At 44.4% G+C, this 15,677-nt stretch overlaps 1 protein-coding gene across 3 annotated transcripts in view; it reads left to right on the top strand.

The window, feature by feature from the left end:
• Positions 1 to 3,899: 3,899 nt before the first annotated feature.
• The window catches only part of TRIM55 (tripartite motif containing 55), a 36,097-nt gene continuing 24,319 nt past the window's right edge, over positions 3,900 to 15,677 (top strand). For 2 of the 3 annotated variants that reach the window (XM_072924703.1, XM_072924704.1), the window contains exons 1-4: positions 3,900 to 4,239; positions 4,644 to 4,816; positions 12,874 to 13,039; positions 14,745 to 14,840. In XM_072924703.1, the coding sequence (XP_072780804.1) occupies positions 4,072 to 4,239; positions 4,644 to 4,816; positions 12,874 to 13,039; positions 14,745 to 14,840 (603 nt within the window). In that variant the 5' untranslated portion in view covers positions 3,900 to 4,071. The remainder of the gene's footprint in view (positions 4,240 to 4,643; positions 4,817 to 12,873; positions 13,040 to 14,744; positions 14,841 to 15,677) is intronic. The other variant, XM_030266276.4, reaches the window with a different exon arrangement.

Consider the following 15,677-nt stretch of genomic DNA (forward strand, 5'->3'; position numbering starts at 1 on the left):
TAAGTTGCTGCCAATGTAAGTGAAATCTGAGTCTCTGCAGCATGCTGGCCTGTACATGGGAATGCCGGTGCTTGCCACCTGCTCCCGAGGGACTGTTCAGGCAGGGTAAATGGGCACTGACAAAAGGTGAGATTGATGGAGAACCTCCCCCAGCCTCCCCGAAGCATGCTTTGCTAAAAATGCCAATCTTTTCAGCCAGAACAACAAGCAGGGGTAGCAGTTTGGGAAGAGGGGAAGGATGCATAATTTTGCCCTAAGTCTCACATTAGGGTGGGAAGAATTGGAGATGGCAACCTCATTTTTGTTAGGATGTTGTATTGCTCAGGCACCCACTAGCTCTGTCCTCTTCCAGCAGCTGGGCTGCTGTGGGAAGCCTGCAGGTGAGTCCCACCAGCCTCAGGAGTGGGGAGCTGCTGGAGGCAGTGGGGTGGGGGTGGATGTTGATCCCTGCCCAGAGAATGATGGGCAGCTCCAAACTGCTTCAGGCAGCTGCCAGTAGAGAGGTCTGCCCACTCCTGGGTGGGGTGGTGAGGTACTTGCTCACCCCCCAGGACAGGCAGAAGGTGGAGTGGCAGCAGGCCAAGGCACTGTCACCTCATGGACCAGGATGCTTCTCACCACCTACCATGTCCAGGACAGGATGCCTGGACAAGGAGTTTGCTCGTTGCAGAGTTCACTTGGTCTCTGCAGGCTCATTGGAGAAACAACTCATGTGGGAGCATGTTTTTGACAGCATCCTCTGGCCAAAATATTTTTCTCTTTGTTTTCCAGTCATGTGAGAGAGCCACAGGCCTGATTTTCTGAGTGACACACAAGAGCTTCACAACTCTAGTACAAGATAAGAGGTTGCAGAGGGGAATTCTGTGAATGCAAAACCCAGAGATGTCATTATGGCTTTGAAACCTGAACCTGGACATCACTCAACCTCTCCTTCCTCCTCCAAATCCCTCTCCTAAGCCCACTGCTTTGCAGCCAGCTTTCCAGGTTCCAGGCCATCAGTCTACAGGCCACAAGCTGTTATTCAGCTGCAAAATAGTGGAGTTAGAAGTAATGTCTCTAAAAGCAAGACTATATTTAGGAATTAGTATTCTGGTTATATAAACAAAGCCAGGTAACACTCCCAGACAAGCAATAGTGAAAAAAAAAAGATTTCTTCTTGGTGATGGCTGGAAGACATCCAGATTTTCTGTCCAGGAGGAGTTTTAAAGCAAGACCTCTTGCCCATTTTTTGTCCCGTGAGAGATGGCTTGACTTGGTGACTCTTCAGAGGTGGACAGCTATGTGTGTCTTCCCATGGAGGAGTGGAAGGGGAGGAAGAGGAGGGGGACAGGGCTGCCAGGGAGAGACAGGAGGGTGCCAGGCACTTTCTCAGTGTGAGTTCTTTGAAGCTTATTCTAAGTAGTCCCTCCTGAAGACCAGCTGCAGGATCTTCCTATTTCTCCTCAGTGTCTTGGACTTGGCTCTTCTCTTCCTTCTTTTTGCAGAGTGGTCATACAATGTGTGGCATTCCTGGCACTTCTCATCCTGCCTTTGCAAGTGTGGTCAAGCCTCTGCATTTCTTTACTTAAAATTTATTGCTGTAGTTCACAATACCTTCTCAGAAAAGCCTGTACTAATTTTTCACATGTCTAGACTACATGTTCCTGCCAGAAGAAATATTTCAGCTCAGGTTGCAAAAGATGGATTTATCTTTGTTTTGTTGTCTCCTCCTTTTGCTTGCATTGTTTGTTACCTGTTCCATGTCAGCATGCTTCAGCACACAGAAAGGGGAAAACCAGCAGCACACTGTCCCTCCTTGTTGCCACCAGATGTCCTCTGCAGATGGATCAGATGTCCTGCTCAGCCACTTAACAGAAGGCTTCTAGGGGTTACCATGGGTATGTATAAAATCACCAGAATCACATCCCAGAAACAAGTTACACCCTGAGAGGTGCCTCAGTTCATTCTCCAGAGGGCTAGCATGGCTTTTTCTGCATGCCAGGAACACCCCCTTCCCTACATCAGCATATGCAGGTGTTTTTGTGTGCTGACATTTCTAGCCTTCAGCTTTTCCCTCCAGAATTTCTCTGTTTCTGCCTGTGCTGTAAGGTGGAAGTTCCTGCCCTGCCAGATGAGGATGGCTTTCCTCATCTAGTTCAGAACCCCTTATTGAAGCAGGTTTTGCTGTGCAAGGGGCAGCTGACTCCAAGTTAGGAGGGAAAGAATGAGGCGTTCAGATTCCTCCAGATGCAAAAGTCACCTCTGACCCAGCTATGAGGGGAGGGAAAGAAGAGAAATATCTTCTTACAGGGAAGGCTCCCTGCCAGCCCTTCCAAAAGCCCCAGCTGTCCTCAGCTCAGCTGCTGGAGCAGCTTCTACCACAGGACTTCAGGCTCTTGTCCACACCAGGCAGTAGAAGAAAAGGTGTGATTTCAAGTGAGTTTAGCTAAGCTATGACTAATTTCCCATGAATGCAAGATTTAGAAAAATCGATTTGTTTCAATGGGACTGCTGACAAATGTGTGTAACTTTACACAGGGGAATTTCCCTTGGTGGGCTGCAAATGAGTACAGTTCACTCAAACACTTAAGAAGAATGTGAGGCACTGAAAATAAAATAGCCAATAATGCATTTAATTTAATATGATTTATTACAATTGCATGCAGAAGATAGTATTCCTTTTCATGCAGAAATCCATTAAAACCTTCACTTTTATATTTTCCTGAAGTGCACAGTTTCCAGACTGGTGTTGCATGCAGACTGACAGCCTTGCTTTAAAATTGGGGGTCTGTCCCTGGATGCATGGGGCACTCACTCAGTTGCTCTAATGCATTTTTCAGATGCAAGCCCTATACAGTCATAAGGCAGAATAAACATTAACAGTTTCTACAATACACTGAACTGAGAAAGTATTCTAGTTATTGACTGAAAGAGAAGAAAATATTCTGATTACATGCACAGTATGGTGGCAAAGTGATTTTATACAGTAATGCAAGGACTTTGGCTTAAATTTGAAGATGAGATATTTATTGCTTGTACAGTTGTGTGATGAATTATTGGCAAGTAAAAGCACAGATGGCTTTCCCTTAAGATCAGGCATCACATGTCACAAATTATCTGGGAAATTGTCATTTTAAAAATAACTCTGGAACAAGTGCCAAGCTGAAAGGGATATCAGGGTCTAATAAACAGATATAAACACAGCAGTGTCCAAAACGAAAATATATTTGAATTAAATACTGGAGAGAGGACATACACAATTAGTACCTATTCTCTAGCAGCACAAATTAAAGCCTTTCACACTGTATTTCTTCTGGTGTTTTTCATGCATATTTAACCTGCCCATGGAGTTAATGTGCACAAATGGCTCAAAGTCACATTGGATTTTTATGTTATAGCTCCTTAGACCAAAATCTTACCAGAACAAACTTAAGCACAGTTGTAGACAGGCAATTTTGTTTGGTTGGTTTTCAGGGTGGTGAGATGTTTACACCCTGAAGTGTTCAAGCTCCCAGAGCAGCCATTGCTCCTATTGTCTTCTCCAGTAACCAGATGTACTTCACACCTTGGAAAGGTAGGATCCTGGTGCCTCCCAAAACACATGGGCAAAATGACATCCTGCCTCTCATGGCCACGGCTGCTCGCTGACAACAGAATGTCTATTAGGCTGCAGGATGTGGCTGCACAGGCTGGGGCAAGCCCTTTGGTCTCCATTGACCTGCAAAGATAAGGAAAGGGAGCGGATGGCCTTTGCTTATCACTCCCAGCTCCTCAAGAGGTGAAGGCTGCCATGTGTGAGTGAGGAGAGCCAGGGCCTCTCCGGCCTCCCCCTCCCCCGGCAGCCGTCACCTGTCCCAGCGTGTCCTGCTCTCACGCGCATATATGGGCACGGCAGGACGGCAGCTCTGACGCAGCGCTGCTAAAAACAGCCCCAGCTCTGCTCGGCCCCTCGCTCAAACAATGTCCTCCGGCCCGAGCAACACAGAGAGCCCCTGATTGCAGCACAGCCTCGGACTTATTTCACGGGAAATTAAGCTCAAAATCTCTCCACAAGGCCGTGGCCCTGAGCGTAAGCCCCAGGAAAAGCTAGGGATGAGCACCTCCCTGAGCTACAAGTCTTTCTCCAAAGAGCAGCAAACTATGGATAACCTGGAGAAACAGCTGATCTGCCCCATCTGTTTGGAGATGTTCACCAAGCCTGTGGTCATCCTGCCCTGCCAGCACAACCTCTGTCGGAAGTGCGCCAGTGACATCTTCCAGGTAGGTTTCTTCCCACAGAGACCTCTGTTTCCCAAGCACAACTGGCTGGAATGAATGGGAAAGGAGATTTTTTTACATGTTTTGGTAGATCAATTTTAACAGTTGGTGAGACAGGGCTGGGGGGAGTGATTTAAGGCCAAAGTTGATGTATCCGGGCGCCAGGGCTGAGCTCACAGCAGGTGAAAGTGCCACCTGTTGGCTGTGGTGACATGGCCGAGCGTGAGCTGAGGGACTGGCCTCTCGCCCAGCAGTCACCAGGTGCTTTCCCAGGGGTGACATGTCGGAATTACCCTCTCATTTGGCATAGTGACAAATGGTTTCCTACCATTTGGTGCTTTTGTAAGAGGCTTTCATGGTTTTTCATGACCGTACCTCCCTCTCCTTGTGCTGCTTGGCAAGAACAGGCCTCCAACCCCTACCTGCCGACCAGGGGAGGTACAACTGTGGCATCGGGAGGCCGCTTCCGCTGTCCCTCCTGCAGGCACGAGGTGGTCCTGGACCGACACGGTGTCTACGGGCTGCAGAGGAACCTGCTGGTGGAGAACATCATTGACATCTACAAGCAGGAGTCCACAAGGTAACAAGGGAATGAGTGTCCTTCCGAGGACACACATGAGGTTGATTTAGTAGTTTTGTCTCTTGGAAAAGCAGAAAGGGATTGTGCTGCCATGCCTGACTGTCTGCTGCACCATGAAGTCAGCTCTCACTGAGGGCAGAAAACTGTATCCAAACAGATGCTGAGCTTCCCTGCTTCCACTTGCAGCAGAGGATTGGGTCATGTTTATTCACATGAGCAACACTTACCTGTGCAAGCAAGGCCCTTGAGATCAGCACAGCTACTAACATGATTAAGGGAAAAGTATCTTGGTTAACATCATTTATTGCAAAAACAGTTCAGACAATTATTTGTTCATTCTCATGCCAAAGAAGGGAAATTATTTCAAATCCTGAGGTACAGACAGTGCAAACAGAAAGAATACTGAATTTCACAGAGAAGGTACCATGCATCCTAAGGCTAAATTAAAATTCTGTTAAAAATATCTCCAATCCTGTCAGTTTGGGATGTGAACTTATAAAATAAACTCTTATTTATGATTCCATAAAAGAGAAGGAAGAGTGGTAAACAATACATTTCAGAGCTGTGTGGCTGTGCACAAGAATCAAGACCTCGGGGCAGAGGAATAGGTCAATTCTTTAAAGTAAGATTACTCCTGAATGGAAATTTCTTGCATTTGATGTGTAATGGATCAAGAAACAGAAAAATGTGTTCTCATCTTTATTTCCTTGGGATGGGTAGATTCATGGTACCACTGTGGAGAACTTAGTAGGGGGGAAGGTGAAGAAGATAATCCTCTCCATCTACTTTGCTGTTATGAGATCCCACTTGGGATACTGCATCTAGCTCTGGAGGTCTTAGCAGAAGAAAGACAAGGACCTGCTGGAGTGAGTCCAGAGGTGGGGTACAAAGGTGCTCAGAGAGCTGGAACATTTCTCCTCTGAAGGAGTTGGAGTTGTTCAACCTAGAGAAAAGAAGGCTCTGGGGAGGCCTTAGAGCACCTTCCAGTACCTAAAGGGGGCCTACAAGAGAGCTAGGGAGGGACTTTTGACAAGGACATGAAGTGATAGGACAAGGCTTTGAACTGAAAGACAGTAAGTTTAGATTAGATATAGAAAGAAATTCTTCACTGTGGGGGTGGTGAGGTACTGGCACAGATTCCCCAGAGAGGTTGTGGATGCTCCATCCCTGGCAGCATTCAAGGCCAGGAGGGATGGGGCTTCACGCAGCCTGGGCTAGTGAAAGATGTCCCTGCCCAAGGTAGAGGTGTTGGAACTACATGATCTCTCAGGTCATTTCCGACCGCAACCATTCTATGATTCTGTGATTCTGTGATGGAGTTAACCTGGTCCCACGTCACCCAGCAAGGAGCTCTCACCCAGGGAAGCTGGTTTTTGTCACCAGCATGGATCTTTAGAGTTGGTTCTGTATGGCAAGGTGTTTTGTTCACCTGGAAGGTGGGAAGGTGTAATCCTGGCCACAGTCCCTAACAGTCTTCTGATCCCACCGCAACAAGGAGCAGGACTTCCCAGGGACAGAGAGATGGCATCACTGGAGCAGGTGGACACAACCAATATAACCCAGTCCCTGGGATGGCTGAGGACACTTCCTCCAGCAGAGAAGGACAGTCACCAGCAGAGAGAATGCTTTAGAGCCTGACAGTGGCTTTAGCTATTCTCAGCTTGAATCTCTCTGAGGACTGTGGCAGCTGGGCATAGGTTGGAGCTCCAAAGCACTGGAGGGCACGAAGTTGGCTTAAAATTGTCCTTTCTGCTGCCCTTTGCGCTCCATGCCAAGTAAAGGTCAGCTACCCCCGTGTGTGTCATTGATACTCAAATATTATTTTAGTCAGGAAAATCTCGGAGGAAATGAATCAACAAAGCTGCAAGGGTGGACTTTGCTTTTGGCCAAATAAGCTGGACATGTGTGGCCTCGTGTCTTCCTTGGTTTTGCTTTTTTTTCAGCTCACAGCAGTATTTAATGAAAAAAAAAAAAAAAAAAAAAAGGTCCTCTTTTCCTCTTTCCCCTATAATTTATGGGGAATTGGAACAAAATGCAGTTAAGTAGAAATGTAAGAGTAGATTTAGTAGATTCTTTTAAAATTCCATGAAAGTTAAACACGTGATGAATAAAACGGGGGGGGGGGGGGGGGGGGTAGAAGAACATAGATTTGCTTATATATTTGTCCAAGAGATTTTTTTATTTAATCTGTTAAGGTGCTTATTTAACCTTCATGTATTTCCATAGAATGGAAGTCATTGTCAGGGTTACATAGTAGCAGCGATGCATAGCAGCATTATCTAAACTATTCGGCCCCTTGTAGGCCTCAGCTGCCTATCTCCCTCTGCCTAACATTCCTTGGGCTCCCCTGAGAGTGTGAGCAGATCTTTCATGGCTTTCCCAGTGCTGTCCCACTGAAAGCAAAAAGTCAAGGGAAATCAAGTCTTCCCCAACTATTCCTTTTAATACCAGTCTCTTCCATGGTGACAACTGGGCAGAGATACATAGGAAGAAGAGTGAGATGTGATCTTTTCCTCCATGTTCTTCCCAAGACAACCTCACAAACTGGCAGTACATGTGATTTCCAGACAGCAACTTCTTCCCATTGAGTTCTCCTGTGGGTATAATTCACTATAACGGCCTGTGCCAGAATGAGGCCAGCTCCCATCTGCATTTCACATGAACTTAGAGTAAAGGGAGAGTAAAGGGAGCAAGGGAGCAAGATTTGACTAGCTTATTTCAAAAGGTTTGGCTGTTTTATTTTATTTTACTATGTTGTAAATGGACTTTCTATCTGAAATAAGGAATTGGGGATTTTTTTAATAAAAACTGGGGCAGGAGCTGGATTGAGGTTGGAAGAGTCCGCCTAAGCCCTCATGTGCAGCCCCTCCTATCACTAAGTATCACATCATATGGTCTTTTATCCCATTGCTCATCAAATTCCAGCTGATGGCAGCATAGCCTGTTGCCCAATTTAGAATGCGTTAGCAACACAACGGAAGAATTCTTCAAGCAGGAGGTGGCTTGTAAAAAGCTTTAAAAGACAGCAAAGGACTGAAAACAGTGGAAACTGAGTTGGCTAAATATTAAACCAGTCTTTGAAAATCTGTAGGCTGCTGATCACCTAAACTATCTGAGGAACATCAGGATCCCTGCTGTCACCAGGAAAGGGTAGCAACAGGAGGCTGTGACTATTTGTGAAATCTGGCAGGTTCTAATGATCTCAGCTGGCTATTCCAGATCAAAAGGTGCTTTGGGCTTTGTTACCCACTGAATACTGATCAGGGAGGGTTGAGCACTCTTTCTGCCTTGCACTTACCAGGGAGAGCCTGAGGAACAGGCTGTCCCTGAAGCCCCAAGCACAGGTGGAGCAGAGTGTGCAGCAGGGACCAGGCTGTGCTGAGAGCAACCTACATGGGCTCTGTGATGGTGCTGACATCCTGCAGGGCCCCATAGCCAGCACCACCAGAAGTGTCTGTCCCTGACACCTCCGAGGTCTTAGCCCAAACTCCCAAGGCAGGATATGTCTCTCCAAACCAGGCTGCAGGGGACTCTGGGGATCTCAGACAGGCTAGGCCAGGGAAATTTGCTCCCTGACCACAGGTCACCAAGAGAGGGGTCCCACAAGCTGTGCAGTGAAAGAGATGAGGAGTGGGATCATCTGGATCTTCTCCAACTCCCCACGAGAAAAAGCCCCAAGCTCACCTGCACCAATAGTTTTCTTGGGCTAGGCATCCATGACAGTAGTGTAACAGAGCTACAGAAATCCTTATGTCCACATGAACTTCTATAGCCTTCTCATTCTTCAAGCCCCATTTCTACCCTCAGTATTGGTGGGCTTTTCATTGCTTTTGAGAGAGTCCATCATTGTGGCCGATTTTCAAGACCACCTTCCTCCAAGGTCAAAATGGTCTATCCGCATATATAGAAACTCAAGCAATGGTGACAAAACACCTGTATTAATTAATAGGGAGCACCTCATTAAAAAAAAAAAAAAAAAAAAAAAAAACAACCAAAAAATAACCACATTAGAAAAGAAGCAAAAAGAAGATGGACAGGTGATTCAGCAAGATTTTGCTACACTATCCAAGCACATGCAGATGAAATTAGAAAAGCCATGGTCCACCTGGAGCTGATTATGATGAGGGACATGGAGGCTAATGAGAGCTTCTACAGCTGCATCAACAGCACAAGGAAGATTAGGGAAAGTGTGAGTTCACTACTAGGCAGAACAGGGCCTCATGTAATGCAGGATGTAGAAAAGGCCAATGTACTCACCTTCAGACTTTACCATTAAGTTGAGTTTTATGGAATCATAGTACCCTGAGACCAGTGGGAAATTCTAGAGTGAGGAAGACTCACCTTTGGTGGAGGGGGATGAGGATAGAGAATATTAAAAAAAAAAAAACTGGACATCCTGATGGGAGGCATCTATAAGTGGTGAGAGAGCTGACTTACATTATTGCAAGGTCACTCTCTATAATCTTTGAAAGGCTGTGGTGATTGGTACAGTTTCCTGTGGACTGGAAGAAGGCAAATGTTCCTCCAATCTTCAAGAAATGCAAGGAGGAGAATCAGGGGAACTACAGGCTAGTCGTGCACACTGGTCCCTAGAAAGTATTTCATACAAGCCCTCCTGGAAACCATTCCTAAATATATAAATTACATGAAGGTGATTAGAAATAGTCAGCATGGATTTATGGAGAGGAAATCAGCATGACCAATCTGAAAGACTTTTATAGTGAGATGACTAACTCAGTGCATGAGAGGAGAGCAGTAGATACTGTTTATCTAGACTTTAGACTATGTCAAATGCAGTTTCATATCTTTACTAATGACCTGACTGTGCCTCATAGAACCATGCAGATCCCTCTTCATCTCCTGACCAGGTGCAGACACCAGGTGATGTGATGCCACAGGAAGGGCTACAGCTGTCTTAGGATCCTCAGTAAAAAACACTATCATAATTGGATTCAGGACTTCAGTAGAGGCCTTTTTAGATTTGAAAAAATCCTACAGAAAACATGCTTTCTAACATCAGTTTTCCTAAAGTCTTACTATGCTCTTAATTAAAGTGTGCTTCATTATGTGTCCAGCAACAACTGCCTCACCAAACCACAGTCACAGAATGGTTGAAGGAACCTCTGGACGTCATCTGGTCCAACCACCCGCTGCTCAACCAGGACCACCTGGAGCCAGTTGCCCAGGACAATGTCCAGCTGACTTATGAGTATCTTCAGGGATGGTAACTTCACAACCATCCTGGGCAACCTGTGCCAGTGCTCAGTCACTCTCACAGTAAAAAAGTCTTTCCTGATCTTCAGAGGGTACCTCCCATGTTTCAGTTTGTGCCCATTGCCTCTGGTCCTGGCAATGAACAGTGCCTGACTCTATCCTTATTACACCCTCCATTCAGGTATTTAGATAACCAAAGGTGTTGATAAAATCAGGCCATTGTTAAGATTCCCCTTAACCTTCTTTGATCCAGGCTGAAAGTTCCAGCTTTCTCAGCCTTTCCTCACAAGAGAGCTGCTGTAGACCCTTAATTATCTTCAGGGCCCTTTTCTGGACTCCTTTCAGTATGTCAATGTCTTCATGTACTGGGCAGTCCAGAATAGGACCCAATCAATTCTTCAGGTGTGGTCCAAACACAATTGCAAAGGGAAAGAATAAGCCTCTGGCACTCAAACACAGGCTTAGCATCTCAAAGAGAAGAGCCCAAGAATGAGACCACAAAGTTAGCAGGACATTTCAGCAACCTGACATTTCTCTGGTCACTAGCACAGTTGTGGTGAATATTTTCTGTAACTAAAACTATGCAGTCATTTTTCTATCAGCTATTATTTAATCTCCTGTTCCAGAAGCAATCTCCATTTTAAACTTAGAGGTTGTGTTTCAGCCTTTGCTAGCCCAACACAGATCTAGAGGATCCCATCTGAAGTCAAGCAGTGGTGTGCTAAAAATCTCTCCTTTTGCACTGCCTGAGAAGGAGACAGTAAATCTGTTTATTTCTAGTCTTCTGACACTTCAGGGCCTCACTAGTTCAGGGAGTTCTGCCAGGTTGCTTCCAGCTCTTTGCGGCACCTTTGAGGGTTGGCTGCTTCTGGCTGAACTTGCTTGACACCGTCACCTTTTTGCACTATGTAATGTGTCTTTCATGCAAGTGGCACCGTTCCAGTGTCCAATAAAATTCTAGTAGTTTCTGGCTCTGATCTTGTAAATATTTGCAGGAAGAGCTGCTATCTCAGGCTTAATTAATCACTTTGAAATTCATTGTATTGCACTCACACATGGGCCCTCCCACTGGTGCACTATGACATGAATATATTAGGGGCTGTTTGCAGTAAGCTACAAACAATGTAAAGCATTTTTTAGGGAGGAGACACACCTCTTTCAACTAACATTGAAACGGCTCGATTTGACAAAGTGCCTTGTGTTAATGAATGCTGGAGGTCTGATCCATATAACACAGTCTTTCTTCAGAAGTGTTTGTCTTGTTTTATTCTGGTATATCATGTTATATGGCAGATTACAGATTTTCCTTATGAACCCTTTAAATACCAGGGCGCTCTTGAATTAAAAAAAAACCCACAAATGTGTGAGACATTTTGTTTCTTGCTAGATTTTTTTTTCTAATGCATCCAACTGATCTTATTCCATTGCCTTCAGAAGAGAAAATCTGTACTTTGTAATTAAAAAATAAATGCCGTATCCACTCTACCAAATGTTAGGGAAAAAACTCTATTGTAGCATAGTATAAAATAATAATTTTTTTTCCATACATTTTAATAGAATGGCTGGTTGCCTCCTTCCTATCGAGTTCCATAGAAATGCTTTTAAAAAGGTTCCCATGTAATTCCATTAAATTCCATAGTTTCTAATGATGGAAAAAATATTTATATTATGCCATTGTTCCACTTTCTACAGGTAAGTCATAGTTATCTTTCAAAACAGTAGCAGAAGGGAATAACGGTTTCTGCTGAAAATATTTAACATTGCCAGAGTAACAGTGGTGACTTTTGAAGGCTTCAGTCCCAGACACACTTTTTCCATCAGTTTACTGGTCCCCGTCTTCTGTACCACATCCTTACACACTCATGTGTTTGCCACAGATGTGCTCAGGGTGCTAAGCCTGATGTGTGGGCTCAGGAAAGCACCACCCTGCCCACACGCACCAGACCAGAGCTGTCACTTGCACTGGGAATGTTGGTTAAGTGGCTCATCTGAAGGAAGCTACAACTAAATTATCCTAAGATAGCAGGTTGTGCAGACTTATGTGCATACAGCCAAATGGTTTTGGTGAAGAGAAGATCAGACTTAGCTATAATGTGGCGACAGTTCCTGGCTTAGCACAGAAGAAGAGCACTTGTGTAGCCTACGCCCTTTCTGCTGGGTACAGATGAACTAACTACTGCTAAAACATTTCATGCTGTAAAGTTAGACATGTGCCAACTGGCTGAAATCAATTTGTGTGACCCTTTGTTTTGGTTGGTGGCCTAATGTAAAGGCTGTAAGGACCCAGTGCTCTTTGATATTGACAGTCCTGACCAGGGCCTCACAAAGCTCAGCATCAGAGATTTGGAGGCCCAAAGGTACATCAGTATCTTCAACTCTTGCATTGAGTCAGTCTCCCCCATAACAGCTTTGCTGCATTAAGTGCACAACAATTTGCATGATGAACCACAAAGAAATTACATATGTTTCATATTTCAGACAGATGTTAGATAACATGCTAATTAAAATACATGAGTAGTCTGAGTCCAGGCTTAGTGAGGTTATTTGAATTTTGAAATATGAGCAAGCGTTCCGTCACATTCCCAATCACATTCCTCATTCATATGGGAATTCCCATATGAAGTCATGTTGCTGTATTGTCATCACATCATATTGTGTCATTTGAGCTGTATTAAGCTGTACCATTGTCTCTTTAGTCATCCCATGTGGCAGGTTTAAGTCTACACTGCATATTCAGTCAGTCTTGGATGGTGCTATACAAATGTACCATATTTCTTGCTAACACTCTAAGTGGTGGTATCATGAGCACCATCTTTGTTTTAAACAAATGTTTTCTTTTGCAGACCTGAAAGGAAGTGTGATCAGCCAATGTGCGAAGAGCATGAAGATGAGAGAATTAATATTTATTGTTTGAACTGTGAAATGCCCACCTGCTCCTTGTGCAAAATCTTTGGTGCTCACAAAGACTGTCAGGTTGCTCCTCTCACAAATGTTTACCAGCAACAGAAGGTAAATATCCTTTTGTTTCTCAAAGTACTTGAAGAAATTGACACAACCATCAGCAAGAAAGTATTCCCATGACCTTCCAAGATTTTCCAAAAGGCTCTGGGGTTGCTTTTGCCACTCGTGTGTGTGACTGAAAGGCTCTTATAAATCTGTAGAAACTGTTTAGGAACACAGGAAAATATATTTATGAGAGATCACACAAAAAGATACTACAATTTGTCCCAATTTTGATGTGGAGCTGCAGATTTCTCTTTTGAGTTCCTAATCCCTTTTTTGCAGTTCTTTTAGATCAGACAAACAAGTGGTATTTCCAGCACTAAGAACTGGAAGGAGAACAGACCATTTCAAATCAAATAGTTATCTGTCAGACACTTTTACATTTAAGCATGTCATCTTTAGGAAAAGTTAAGTGAAAAACCTCCTCCTGCAAGTGAATGAAGGAATATTCAATAGTTGGCAGCACAGGATGTACCTAACATCTTCTGCCCTTGCTGTCACAAATAAAAGACTTGTTTATTTTTAATACAGTGTTAATTTAAAACCTGACTCACTGGGTTATCCTCCTGAGATAAACAGCTCATTTTTCTGGAGGGCCCCAGTGGGGCAAGCAATCAGAGAGGCCAAGTTTGCAATCCCAGCCTCCAACTTTGTCACACAGATGCATGTGTGCATGTAAACTACAAATGAGGAGTTACTTTAGGAAAGGAGTTAAAACCATCCTTTTCAATCAAAAAAAAAGATGGGAGAAGGAGAAGTTTTTTTGGACTGAATCCATGCCCCCAATCACTAATTTTGCATGGAGATTTGCAAGCTGTGTCTTCCTTTCCAGAGAGCCCATGGAAAGAGGCTGTCATGCCCAAGATGAGAGGCATAACCTGGAGGCTGCAAGATGCATTCTTCAAAGGAGCCTTTATAGAGCAGTGAAGGCCTCAAAGGATCCTGTACAGAGCTGTGGAGGCCATGAACACAGTTGTCTCTTTTATTACAGTGCGGTGCCAAGGGCCCCTTGCTCTCCCCAGCACCTTCCCCAAGTTCCCTAGGACTGGCTTCTTTGTCTCTCTTAGAGATACCTCACAACCTTCTCCATCCACACACTCAGTTTATTTTCTTCCTCCACTCATTTCCCTCATGCCAGTGGCTCAGCCTCTACCTCCTTCTCCTCCTTTTCTCCTGTCTCCTCTCACCACAACCCCAACCCCACTGCTTGCATGCCAGACACTCTGTAACACCTTGGTCCCTCCAGGTCCATAGGCCATGTCTTCTCTATTCCAAAGCCAAGAGCCACAGTCCTCAGGGAAATACCACAGTGCTGAGGCTAAACCCAGGCACTAAAAAAGCAACCCTTCACAAGTCTTTTCCCTCAACAAATGCAAAGGAAATATTTGGGGCCTGTTGAAACAGCACTTCAGACAAAAGCATCTAAAAGAACTTCCTAGAACAAAGTGCTTCCTGCTTTCCAATCCACAGTTTCTTTTCCATTAAAATTTCCAAAATGTCAATGCTTTCATAGTGTGTTGAGGGAGGAAAAAAATGTCAAAATTCAAGCAAGTATCTTGTGGACACACAAAGCTCCAATTTTTCTCAGTTCTTGTGCAAAGATAAAGTAATATCCTGGGTATGGCTTATCTGTCCCCTGTTCCCCACTGTTAGATGTGTCACCCTGAAGTGTGACAGCAGCTAACACTGTTTGCTCTCCTTTACTGTCTAGTCTGAGCTGAGTGATGGCATTGCAGTTCTGGTGGGGAGCAATGACAGAATGCAAGGGATTGTCACACAGCTGGAGGAGACCTGCAAGACAGTTGAGGTAGGTGCCACCTCTTTAAATGCAGTTATTTCAGTGTGACATTGCATCTCTTAAACTTCTGGTAATGAAATGACCATTCTTCAACAGACCTCACTTTACCCAAATGCATTCCCACATTGTTTCACTAAACCATTACTTGTGGCTTTGTACATTATCAAGATGTACTGCCTCAGCCAAAGGGTTCATCCTGCTCAGGACCTCTGACATTTGCTATATGGTGGGGAATAAAGACTAAGGATAATCCACATCAGCAAGTCTTGCTCAATATTCATAGTGGAATAGGATCTCACTGAAGTTAAAAGCAGATCCACCAAAATGCCATCAACTCCCAGATCATTTAACATCTAAGATCAGATTCTTAGATTTACATCTAAGACCTTTCAGTTAGTCTGAAGCCTGACAGATCCAGTGAACAGAGCCTTAGAGTTTCAGCTACAGGGTAGGCACAGCATGGTTCACAGGTATGTCAGTATTTGTTCTGTATTTGGTTGCTTTGCCTTCTGCACAGAAGTAGTGTTTTAATATGATGTCCTTTAAGGAGTCTTGTTTTGTTGCTCATGGGAGAGAAGAACTTGGGTTCTTACTGGACTTTCTGGTGAAGGCCTCACTCTGGAAGAGCTGGAATTAGTTTTGTGTTACTCAATAGCAGAAGTGGCTTTCACTTCCTCTGAGAGCTTTACATCAGCAAAGCAAAGATAAACATCAACTTTGACCAATCTGAGCATCACAGAACAGCAGGCTGAAAGGAGTTCATATAAATTGATTTTGTGATCAGAATTTGATGAAGCATCTAGTGAAGGAGTTGCATCCCCCTCAGCCCAATTAGAATTATATTGA

Source organism: Taeniopygia guttata, chromosome 2 (assembly GCF_048771995.1).
Source record: "Taeniopygia guttata chromosome 2, bTaeGut7.mat, whole genome shotgun sequence".
NCBI classification, from domain to species: domain Eukaryota; kingdom Metazoa; phylum Chordata; class Aves; order Passeriformes; family Estrildidae; genus Taeniopygia; species Taeniopygia guttata.